Source organism: Pempheris klunzingeri, chromosome 4 (assembly GCF_042242105.1).
Source record: "Pempheris klunzingeri isolate RE-2024b chromosome 4, fPemKlu1.hap1, whole genome shotgun sequence".
In the NCBI taxonomy this organism is placed as follows: Eukaryota; Metazoa; Chordata; class Actinopteri; order Acropomatiformes; family Pempheridae; genus Pempheris; species Pempheris klunzingeri.
Window position 1 is genome coordinate 3,850,554 of NC_092015.1, and position 12,457 is coordinate 3,863,010.

At 41.1% G+C, this 12,457-nt stretch overlaps 2 protein-coding genes across 2 annotated transcripts; both read left to right on the plus strand.

Moving 5' to 3' along the window:
• The first annotated feature begins 1,251 nt into the window (after window positions 1–1,251).
• Window positions 1,252–5,554, plus strand: blvrb (biliverdin reductase B). The gene is made up of 5 exons (XM_070829749.1): window positions 1,252–1,412; window positions 3,048–3,209; window positions 4,118–4,207; window positions 4,685–4,816; window positions 4,973–5,554. The coding sequence occupies exons 1-5, from the start codon at window positions 1,328–1,330 to the stop codon at window positions 5,131–5,133; spliced, it is 630 nt and encodes a 209-aa protein (XP_070685850.1). The 5' UTR covers window positions 1,252–1,327; the 3' UTR covers window positions 5,134–5,554.
• Window positions 5,555–8,856: 3,302 nt separating this feature from the next.
• Window positions 8,857–10,889, plus strand: sertad3 (SERTA domain containing 3). Its single transcript, XM_070829799.1, has 2 exons — window positions 8,857–8,943; window positions 9,749–10,889. The coding sequence occupies exon 2, from the start codon at window positions 9,756–9,758 to the stop codon at window positions 10,815–10,817; it is 1,062 nt and encodes a 353-aa protein (XP_070685900.1). The 5' UTR covers window positions 8,857–8,943; window positions 9,749–9,755; the 3' UTR covers window positions 10,818–10,889.
• Window positions 10,890–12,457: the final 1,568 nt, after the last annotated feature.

Here is a 12,457-nt window from a genome sequence, read left to right on the forward strand (position 1 = left end):
CACCACGGTGGCTATTTGACATATGTGTAACCACTTTTCATTTCAAGATTTAGTTCTACAGTTCTGTTATCTAGGTTTTTATTCACTTAACTTCTGTTTGCTGATCTAATCTAATGAATTCTTCAATGCATGCTTCAATACGAACCAGCTATTATGAGCTGGAAGCCAACATTTTAAATCCTGCCCTCTACATCACAAACATCAGTGGGATTTTGTATATTTGGAAAAAGAATTATTATTAATTTTGGTGAAAACTCTGACAAAAACCTTCAGCAGAAACAAGCAGGACCTCACAGAGCTGGTCCAGAGCACAACGGCAGTGTTTTACATGACTAACAGGAGGAGATAAGTGCACTAGAGGCCTCTCAAAGTGATTCTATTTTGGAGGCCCTGAGGAGATGAATTTAAAAAAAAAGAAAAGAAAGACAGAGAAGACACATAAAAGCAGGTCAGCCTCCTCTGTGTTCACCACATTACAAGCACAACTTGTGTATATTTGTATATCAAATACTTGGTTTGACCTTTTCCAGAAGCCCTGTGCCTGAATCACCTCATATCCTTTAACATGATGCAGTTATAAATATCCAAGACAACTGTTCCCAGTGTCAAACCTTCCTTTGCAACCATTAAAGTTAAAGTATTAACCTTTGACACTCACTTTAGATATAGAGGAGACCCGGTTGGTTGAAACAGCTATTTCCTGGTCCTTTGGAGGGTCACAGAGACAAACATATCAACATGTTTGCTTTTCTCACAAACTTTTCTCAGTTTTATAGTATGAAAAGTTAAAAAAAACGTGGTCTGAGGACTAAAAGGTTTACACAAACTGTGTTAGAGAGAAAAACATGGAAACACGTTATTTCTAATTAACTAGAGATTTAAAGATTTGACAGAGTGTGTGTGCAGCGTGTGCAGTGACTGATGCCGTGTGAAAGTCTGCTCATGACTGGTTGAGCTCATTCAGGCCTGCTGCACTTTTGCATTGGACTTTAGGGGCACTTGGGGGAGACAGAGGAGGCTGATTTTCCCACAGATCACCTCTCTTGTGCGCTGCTATCAGGACACAGCGACGGTTTCAGCACACGTGGCCAAAAGATATCCCTCTAACACCTCACCTACTGCTGCTTTAATGTGCAGGCCGGTCTGTGCTGCAGGGCTCCTTTAACATGCAGGAGGAGGAGCTCCAGCTGCGGAAGCACCGCTCAAGAGAGGCGTTTCTGTTTCGGCATGACGAGAAGGTTTTATAAGTGAAAGTAAACTGACAAACAGGCTCCGTTTAGCCGCCAAGCTGCTGCTGCTGCGTCGTGGATCTCGTTTTCTGCAAACAATGTCGGACTCCATCAAAAACGTCGCGATATTTGGAGCCACGGGGATGACCGGGCTGCCCTGCCTGTCTCAGGCGGTGTCTGCAGGTGAGCACAAGATCAGGGGTGTTTATGGGTGTTGTTATTGATCACATGGTGTCTGCAGCCGGGTGCTGATCAGGTGTCGTTACACTGCTGCACAGAGACAAGAAGCTGTTTCTGTTTTCTGTCTCAGTCAGTCCTGATCCACAACACGGCCTGGTTCGGCTCGGATGTCTGGCCGCCTGTAGGGGGTCACAAACGGGGGCAGAGTGGAGCTCATGGCAGCCCCCCTGTCCCGGGAAGGCCCAATAATCAATCAATGAGTTGGTCAGCTGAGCCCGTTCTCAGTAACGTGATGTGAGATCAGATTGGATTGTGCTGAATGGAAAACTGTTCTAACTTCTCACAACATCCACATTATAGTGTTTCACTTTGTACCAGTGTCTCTAGAAAACACATTATAATAAACAACCTTATGTCCATATCAAGGTATTTGGTCAAAACTGACTAGATTCTTGATTAGAGTTTATTTTGAATATCTGAAAAAGGAAAAGAGAAGAAGAATAAACAACAAACTAGGCAGCAAACTCTCTATTAGCATTATGAATAAATATTTTATGACCACATTCAAAACTGAGGCGATTGATTGATTTCAAGGTCAAAATCCACCAAACCGTCCTGTAATCTACATTTTTAAGATTCTAGCAAATGTAATCTGGTTTAAATAGATTTTAACATTTGCCCTTAATCTTAAATTGAAAACTTAAATTTAGTTCTGATGGATGTGTTCTTCACTTATAGATTTACATCAGAATAAGAAAACAAACTGTAGACAGACCGCTACGCGCACACAAACACGTTATGTCACATGATGAGTTTGATCCAGCAGCGTTTTCATTTCCTCTCTCCCCCCCTCCTCATTATGGAGCCAAAAACTGTTGAGTCACGTTAAGACGTTAACAGGTCAGATTTTTTTTGCTGAGTAACTCCCAGCAGGCAGAGAGCTGATAGCAGAAGCTGCTCACTATCTGGCCTGAGCACGACGGGTGGGATCCCCTTCGAGTGGTCGTTACTGGGTGGAAATTACTCCAGGAGCTTCTGGAAAAGACCGATCCAATCAGGTGAAAGGGACATTTTCACCGAGGGTTGTCAGCAGGTGACACGGTCGGCTGTCACACTCATCCGGGCTCCTTTTTTTATTGTAGCATGGGAAAAAAGATAAGACTCTGCAAGATGGAACAGAAGTCATAGACAGTTACTGATATAAGCAGTTGTTTAGGGCCAGGTTTCCTTTAACAGCTGAACTTTCTAAACAAAACCTTACAGCGTTTTCTGCCATTTCTCCAACATAAAATATGCATCAAACCTCAACCAGACCAGGAAAAGACGGACCATTCACAGAGTCAGGGGCCAACAGACAAATACTGTATTTACTGTAGCCTTTTGCTGCTAGTAGGTCCCACTGTGGCCTTCACATGCTTATTCATGCCTACATGTGCACTTAAACTAATATTTACAAGACTAAAGTTGGTTCAGTGACAACATGTCACATGACTGCAAACCAAATTCTGCTCAGAAGTGTTACCTGAAGTGGCGCTAGGCTGCGTTGTCGATACAGATGCAACTCTTTTTAGATCAGTTATTTGGTGTTTAGGAACATCACAGTGACCTCAAGGTCTGACTTCATGTTTCTCACATCAGGGTACAACGTGACGGTGCTGGTGCGGGACCCCACCAAGCTGCCTGAAGACCACAAGGCGTCCAGAGTGGTGGTGGGAGACGTGCTCAATAAAGAGGACGTGAAGAAGACCATGGAAGGCCAGGACGCCGTTATCATCGTCCTGGGGACGAGGAACAGCCTCAGTAAGACACCAGCACGGTCTGAAGAGAGACGCACAACCAACCAAACCTCATCATTTAGTTTCTACTCTTTTTATTGCTCGTTTCGCTGATCCCATGTTTCGGTGTGGTTTTGCCTCTCGTGCCCTGAAGGTGCAGCGTCTCTCTCACCGTTGCTCTTTACTTTGAGCTCTTCTCACACGTTCACACCAACCGGTCGCCGCTCGATCTGTCAAACTTACACACAAACTTCCTTTCACAACTGGTCATGTCCATCTTACACAAGCAGCACTGTAGATTGTAACGGTGTAATAATGTGAAGCATTCACTAGAGGTCGCTTTAAGACCACCACACATAACGCCACCTTTTATTGTGACCAGGTCTTTATCGGTGGAGATTATACAAGTAACTGAAACATTAGGACACGTCTGCATCTATTCTAGTCACCTATACATTAGAGATATTATACATTATAAATATACATGAATTTACATTCACACAACGACCTGGAATAGAATACAAAACTTAATGGTGGGAATAACTCTGAAAAAGAGCCCAAAACTTTCAAACAAAATTCAATCACACATTATTAGTAATAACTTTCCAGCCATCCTTAACCTGCTCACACGTCCATCATGTGACGTGCTCTGAGACAAATGATAGGCCAACGTTATCCACGATTCAGTAACTGATTAACTGAGGTCAAATAAACTGACACGTGCAGACAACCTGGATACAAGATGTTGTTCATAAAAAGCTAAAAATATCACGACTTTATTCATCAAAAGTAGCAGCGCTGAATAAATCATACAAAAAAAACTTTTCATTTTCAGTAAAAGTCCTGTATTTCAGTACCAGAACACACTGGAGTCTGTGATCTGATCTGATCTGATCTGATCTGATCTGATCTGATCTGATCTGTGTCCACCAGCACCGACCACCATGATGTCAGAGGGCACCAAGAACATCGTGGAAGGCATGAAGGCTCGTGGGATCCGTAAAGTGGTCGGCTGCATGTCCGGTACGAGTCTAACCGAATAGATGAAGAGGTCAAAGTCTAAAGTCTCTGTGAATCTCACATGCAAACTTTTGTCTGTCATCATTTTTTTTTTGCCCTCTCTTTCTGAGAGTTATAATGAAAGCAAATTAAACTGAAAACCACTTTGCTGTTTTTACCATTGCTGTGTGGCTAACGCTAGCTCTGGTAGTGAGATGACAAGTTAAGCTTATCTGCTCTAAGAAAAGAGCAGTAGGAGGAAGCATAATGTGGTTTTTGAACATGAAAATGAATATGTCTCCTTTGAAACTAGAAGAAAGAGGAAGTGAATAATGATTTAACATCTGTGACACACATCTGTAAAGTTCACAGGTGGGAATAAACACCTTTCTTTTTTTTTTTTTACACACCTGATTCTTTTCTGTCTCACCTCTCCTCTCCTCCTGTTAAATGCTGTATGCATATTCCATTTTCCTCTTCCTTTTCCTCGTCCCTTCCCAGCCTTCCTGCTGTGGGATCGCTCCAAAGTCCCGGGCCGCCTGGTTCCTGTCACAGAGGACCACGACAGGATGTACACGGTGCTGAAGACGTCGGGGCTGGACTACGTGGCCGTCATGCCTCCTCACATCGCCGGTCAGTAGGAAGTGAACAGTTTTATTCCAAAACGAAAGTGGAAGGAAACTTAAAGAAACAATCGCTGGCATGAAAGTGCAGCTCTCAACATTACTGCTTAACAAGAGTCTGCGTTAATATTTTATTGAAGCTTTTCCTTTCTGTCTCGCTCTCCAGACGACCTCCCTCTGACGGAGAAATACATTGTGACGGAGAACACGCTAAAAGGAAGAGCCATCTCTAAACATGACCTGGGACATTTCTTCGTCAAGTGTCTGTCCACCTCTGAGTGGGACTGCAAGGCCGTGGGAGTGAGCGGAGACTATAGATCATCCTGAGCAGCACACCGCTGATGTCCTCTGGGCAGTGAAGGAGTCTGAATCTTCCACTAGATACATGAAGATATAGTGTCTGATCACTAGTGCGCTCTGATGAACCACTTCTGCTTTCCTGCGCTCACCCACATAATCATGACTGAGCAGCTTCAGCTTGGCGTTCTTACGCTTTTATAGTATTTTTATATGAAGTTCAGTTTTCCGCTCAGCATACATTTCAAAATAAGTGCCAAACGTGTGCTGATGCTGCTTCAGCGTTGCTTTGCTTCTATCTTTTCTTTTCACAGTAACAGTCTTTCACATACTGGATGTTTTGTGTCCTCTCACCAAAACACGTCATCATGTGACGGCGCCTGGCGCTGCGCTGATCTATGTTGGGGCCGTTTTTATAGCCGCTGAAAATAAAAGACTTTATTATACAACAGTTTGAGCTCAAAGAGTCAAGTGTCTTGTGAAGGAGCAGAGCTGCCGGAGTGACGCTGATGATAAATTCACTGGTCAATACAATCATTTACATTATTCACAAACAGAGTAAACCAGATGTGGATAGTGTTCTTGGATATCCTACTCAAAGTATTTTTTTTTTTCTTTTAAACAATATCTTGATTAATATCTTTATTTATTATCTTTATTATATTATGAAATAATTAACAATATACTCAACATAAAACAAACAAAGAGCAACATAGTCCCCCCAAATAAATAAAAGAATGAAAAAATACAAATATATATATATTACTCAATCTATCTTTATTCTATTATTATTATTATTATATTCTATTATATTATTATCTTTATTAATATCTTTATTTGTCTTTATTATATTATGAAATAATTAACAATATACTCAACATAAAACAAACAAAGAGCAACATAGTCCCCCCAAATAAATAAAAGAATGAAAAAATAAAATAAATATTACTCAAAGTATTTTTAGTGTTTGCATTCATTAAAATATATCTAGTTTGTGTTAAACTACTCTTAACAGCAGCTCTTTGATTACATTAGATCTGCATCAACATCCTGACAGGAAGCCTTTCAACCAACCAACCCCTCAGATTTGACTTAAAATCAGCAATTAATTAAAAATAAATCTCCTGTGATGAAATTAACTGATTACAGAGTGAAGGAAAAAAGACACATCTTATCGTATAGTTAGTTTACAGATGTGGAATAAATAGATGAAGCAACAACAATGAAGTATTAAAAAGAATGAAAAAACGTAAGGAATTGTATATATTCATTAATAATTAGTGAGTAGGAGTTATTTCTGTCCCTATATATAGGTCTATATATGGAAAATAAGCTAACTAAACAGGAGTAGTGCTACTAAATTCAAGGATTTGCTGACATTTTTCTTTCCTTTTTTGATGTTTGGTGTGAAAACATTTGCAGAATCATCAGTCAAGTCTCTCCTCTGCTCACCTCATGTGAGTTTATCACATGAAAAGGAAAAGCAGTCAGTCAGATGAGTGGCATGTGTGACTGTTGTGCAACTCCAGCTGACAAAAGTGTGACAAGTGGACCAAAGGCAGGAAACAGATTCCCGGAAACCTGTAATTCTTTCCTTCAAAATAAAAGAACAAGTCTAACTATCAACTTTATCATACTGTGTAAAGTGTAACTACTCAGAACATCACTTAAATACAATACACAATATTTTGTCTACAAGAGTTATTAAAAGCTTATGTTTCTTCTTTAAGATGTTTTCAAAAGGACACAATTAAAGTCCCCATCCACTCAAAAATGTGTTTTGATTATTGTTTCTTCACTTGAATGTTTGAGCTTCACTGGACAGGGTAGCCTGTGCCAGTTTAAGTTAAAACTGAGTTTAATGTGTGTACATGTCAGCAATTGTAATCTAAGCATGTAAGTACAGTTTTGAGGTACTTGTACTTAACTTGTGTATTTCCATTTTGGAAGCCCATTTTGTACTTTTTACTCCGCTACGCTCATCTGACACCAGTAGTTTCTAATTGGTTTGCAGATTCAGATTATCAATACAAGATATTAATCAATTAAATCAAATTATTATGCATTATTATATTATATAGATATAATGTGAAGTAGCTCAAAGTAGTTAGTGATGCTTCCACATAGTGCATCAACAATTATAATCCAGTAATAAAGCTGAATATATATATATATCATTATGAAATGGGTTATTCTGCATTTTTCTTCCAACACCGGATTTATGAGTCGTTGATCCAATATGCAATTTACACACTACTTTACAACACTGAAAATATTTGCATATCCATAGATTGTGGAGAGAGAAATAGATTTAGTAATTTACACAATATGAGAATAATTATTTACATACATTCTTTTTACGAGGCACCAGAACTTATCTTATATTAAACACATATCTTTTGTCGTAGATTTTACATATACTTTTATATTTACAGTGTACACACAGGTTAAATGTTTCTGCTTAATTTAAATGTGTGTTCACTTTGTTTTCTTTGCTCAGGTTTGTTGTTCTTCTTTCCCTGTTTATCTGTTTATGTATAAGAACACGAGAGCTGTGGAAAACATATTTATTTTCTCTCTCATATTTTTATATTTGTATCTATTTCTATGTTTCGTAATATACCTTGTTTTTGCACTAATTCTGCTACTGACACTTTATTTCTGCACCTTTTCTGTCTCCCCGGTGTGGAATAAATAAAGTCTCTTGTCTTACATACTCTGATAACATGTGGCTGGTGGTGTCTTTGCAGAATTTGAGTGAGTAGATCAACAAAAACTCTCCTCGTATTATTCTGGATTTTTTATTACATTTCCAGACAGTCGGATGTGCGCTCATTGGGGGTTTTTATTTTGAAAACACCGACAGGAAGTCCTGTTTCTGTGCCGTGCAGCACTCAGGCTGAGGAGGGACTAAAGCTGCTCCTTTCGAGTTGACTCGCTGGTTCCTCATGTGGCGAAAAGACGAGTGTTGGGATTTAAAAGGAAGCAGTCAACGTTGACATGTTGGTGCTTTGCGACAGTAGAAGTTGTCTCCACTGACAGTTTCCCTCCTCCTGCTCAAAGGTAAATGACTCTGCGTGGAATAGATTTGTGCAGCTGCAGCTTTTACTAGAACTGCATGTGTGCAGCATGTATGTGCACGATCCCGACTTTCTATTTTAAAAAAAATAATTGGAATCAGTAAAATGTGCACATATTTGACTTGTGAATCTCTCCAGTTGCCTGTTTGATATTTTCTTACAGCAACTTTATATTAAGTTGCAAGTGTTTTGCACAGTAATTGTTGGAGGTTTCTTGGTGTTTAAAGGCAAAATGCGGATGGGAATCCCTCCTCTATCGGTGATGTAATCATTTAGGAATTAGTGTAATGCAAATTACATAATAACAACCTCGACAATCCGGTCTGTGCAGCAGTTAATGCAGGCAGCAGTGAGAATACAGCTCCGCGTGTTCTAATAAATGCTGTTTTATTATTATAATTTAATTACAGATAGTTTTAAGTGTGTTTGAAGCGGTTTTGTGGCGTCAAATTCATCTGATGCTATGCGAGGTACCAAAACTCCACTACCCAGCATGCCGTGCGACACATCCAGCCCCCAACCGTAAACGTTTGGCGTGAAACTCAAATCACGGGCGGGAGCTACTCAGGCGGTTAGCGGAGCTGCTTCTGAAGCCGAATTTGTTGTTTTTGCTTGTATTTAATCGCTGACTTATTTCCGAATGAGTTGGGTAAAATGTTGAACTAGTTTTTTTGCGGCTCGCAGAGGAGGCAGGATAACGACATATTAACCATCGGCATCGAGTGAACTCGCCGAGGAGAGACGGGAAGTGATTCAACAGGTTTGTTTTAAATATGTCTCACTTCCAAACTGTGTTTAAAGTGCGCCGTTTAACGCCAAATTGGTGGTTTAACCACATCAGTCGTTAAAGTCTCACAAATCCAGGCGATTTAAGTCAGTTTAAGTTGATTTCTGTTGTATTTTATCGAAAAATCGGTAGGTTTTCTGTTTTCCCTCCTACGGGATGGAAGTAACATTAAGCTAGTTGTTACAACCCCCACATTCATCTGAGCTGATGTTCACAGGAAACCTTCATGGAAATGTTCGTCCTTTTTGGGCAACACTGTCGGTTTAACAACACATTTTCAATATTAATCCACATTAGATTGTTTGTATTAATCAAGTCTTTGCTAAATCTCCATTAAACACAAAGCAGTGGATGTTTCTACACACTGAAAAGTAGTTTCTGTCTGAATTGTACTTTAATTTAAGCAGCTTTTCTATTAGTTTTATTGCCCATTAGGAGATATATTGTATAGTATAATATTAGAACAAGATAAATGTTCATCACAGATTGTCAGAGCCCAAATTGATGCCTTATATTTGGAACAGCTGTCCCAAAAAAACTTAATGATGAAATCCTCCTAATCCTTTTGAAGCAATCACTAGATTTTACTTTTAAGCTTCTAGTTTCAGCACAGATCTCATCAAATGCTTGTGTTTTATCATCTCAGCATCAATTATTCAATTCTTCTTGGTATTAGACATTAATTTTACTGAGTGCAAAACTAAGATCATCTACAAAATGTTAACAGCAGTGGATTCTTAGCCACAGTGTGAGTCACTGTATGTGCTCTCCTCCACAGCTTAAAGATGATCATGAAGGGGCAGAAGCGTAAACTCCCACCGGAGGACATGGAGGTTTCAGACACGAGCAGCCTTGTGTGGGAGAGCCAGCGGCAGTTTGTGTTCTCAGTTTCCCTGAACAAGTATCAGCGTGGACAGGAGCTACCTGAGCCCAGCCTGCGGCGCTCCGTCCTGATAGCCAACACACTGCGGCAGGTCAGCCTGGAGGCCTGCAGGGCGCCCTCTGTAGACGGAGAGATGTCACAGCCACCGTGTAGCTCCTCATTTGCACTACAGGAGACTATTTGCACCGGAGTCCCTGCAGGGAGGCATCAGTCTGCGGGGATGTTTGCCGCCAACAGTCCCTCAGCTCTTCCAAACGGCCCCCCGGTTCCTTTAAATCACCCGTCAAATTGCGCGGCAAGTAGGTCGCCAGGAAACTGCCACTATACTGCATCAAATGACCCTTTCTCTGTAAAAGATGAGGACTGGGAATCAATGTCGGCGGATCCTGATTTCTCCCTTTCAGCTGCTATCTCCTCCATTCTCACTGCACTGGACTCCAGCATTGATGGGAGCCCACAGGCAGCTCCACGGACACCTCTCAGGTCCCTGGAGAACCTGTCGGGGCCTCCCGAGGGAGGTGTGGCATGGGTGAAACAGGGAGTAAGAGGTTATGGAGGAAGCTGGGGGCAGCAGGAAGAGTGCAGGGTGCGAGAGAGCAGCGTGGAGGCAGCGTACCTCAGTGATCTCACTGTGGAGGATCTCTTCCAGGATATAGACACGTCCCTGCTGGAAAGGGAGATGGGAGTGCTTGGGCTCAGAGGCAGTGGAGGTGGATACCCTACTGGAGATGACCTGTTACGGTACCTGCCGCCTCTCTCCTCCTCATCCTCCTCCCCCTCGCACCCCTTCTCCCTCCCTCTCAACCAGAATCTGAAGTGCCTGCCCTCATTCTCCTCCTTCAGCCCGTTGTCTTCCTCATCCTCTTCTTCTTCTTCTCTTTCTTCGCCACCTTTCTCTGGTCAGAATCATGTGAAAGAGGGACTTGAGCTGGATCATCTGATGGAGATCCTGGTGGAGGCTTGATAGCCTCATTGTCATAATACTGCAGGAAATCAGGAAGTAACCTGAACGACCATTAGTAACTAGACAGACTGAATTCTCAAGTAGGGCTGTGGCTAATAATTATTTACATTATGGGCCCATCTGCAGATTATTTTCTAGATTAATCGATCGTTTGTTCTCAGAGCTCAAGGTGACTTTTAGTTTTGGTTTACAGTCCAAAACACAGGGATGTTCAATTTACCATGACATAAAACAAAGAAAACACCAAATCCAGAATTGTTTTGGAAAGTAAATCAAATGATTGTAAGAAAACTAATCTGCAGCGATCTTGAAATCAAACAGTCAACTGAACAGTTAACCAACTAACCTTTCCAGCTCTATTCTCCATGCAAAGGGCTGGGCTGTCAAATACATGGAATATTTACTGTTACTTTTATATATTGTTCAAGAAATCGTCTATTATGGGCTTTAGAAAGTACTGAGAATGATGTAGAAATGTAGAAGTGGTTGATGTCTAAGACATGAAATGCGCTAGCTCGAGGAGGAGCTGTGATGCATCTGGTTTTGTGCAACATGTTTGTGCTTTCTGCCAAAACTGGAGGTCAAGTCACCATAAAACCTCTGTGAGCAGTGAGTCAGTGCATAAAGAAGCACTGAAAAGCATTTCACTCCAGTTTCCAACATGTCTCAGCTATTAGCTCAGGATCAGAGGTGCTGATTGGAGAACAGCAGTCATCCAGCAAATAAGAAGTTGGCAGAAAATTGCTTCAGCATCGTTGCCTTAAAATCCGTCAAATGCATCACAGCTTCATGTAATCCTGCGTTCACATTGAACGTCCCAGTTTATCTGGAGGAAGAAAGAGAAAGAAAAGAAAAAAAAACTGGCGCCACTGATGTACTGCTGCTGATTCATGCAGCGGACCGAACGTTGGGCAACAGACGGGACAAATCCCTTAAAACAAGTGTAACATGTTAGAGTTCTGAGAGTGTGTGATTTGGCTGGAACGGCTGAAACACTAATATTATAGGTCAGATCTTCTGTGAAGAGATCCGTTCATATTTATCACTAAGTTATAGCAGTGGGACGAGAGCAGGTCAGGAGTTCAGACACAAGGAGAGTAGTACTCATCCAAAACCAAGATTTTAGTCAGTTCTCCAAAAACAAGAAACTTCACCTGTATTTTATGTTTAACTGGTTCATTCTTCTTTGTATCTGTCAGTTTATTATCAGTTATATTTCAGTAACCAGCAGGTGGATGTTAACCTGTTACTCAGTGAGAAAAAGCACAACTCTTAATGCCTCTGAAGCAGCTGTCTGTGTCCCGACAGAAGCATCAAACTAAATGTTTCCTGTGTGAGAGCAGCTGAAGCTCAGGAAACGTGCAGTAAAAACACACGGTTGTTCTGTGCAGCCTACGTGCACAACATGTTCTCTTTTTTTTTATTATTATTTTAAATAGATGCCTTCATTCAAAGAGCCTCTACAGTGCTGTGATTGTGCACAAAACATCCTCGTGGGTTTTAATGTGACAGCGCAGAGCCACTGTAGGCAAAGTCACAGCCACCACTCAACAAGCATCTGTTGTACAGACGTAACCTTATTGATCAGCTTCGCGCTTTGAGCCACATTGGCTGACGGGAGTTCGTCCTGTGAGCAGTTT

What these genes read in the sequence shown, in the direction of transcription:
- blvrb (XM_070829749.1), top strand. Translation starts at nt 1,328, where the DNA reads ATGTCGGACTCCATCAAAAACGTCGCGATATTTGGAGCCACGGGGATG. An exon ending in GTCTCAGGCGGTGTCTGCAG is followed by an intron (nt 1,413 to 3,047) that starts GTGAGCACAAGA and finishes TTCTCACATCAG; the next exon opens with GGTACAACGTGACGGTGCTG. An exon ending in GGGGACGAGGAACAGCCTCA is followed by an intron (nt 3,210 to 4,117) that starts GTAAGACACCAG and finishes TGTGTCCACCAG; the next exon opens with CACCGACCACCATGATGTCA.
- sertad3 (XM_070829799.1), top strand. Translation starts at nt 9,756, where the DNA reads ATGATCATGAAGGGGCAGAAGCGTAAACTCCCACCGGAGGACATGGAG.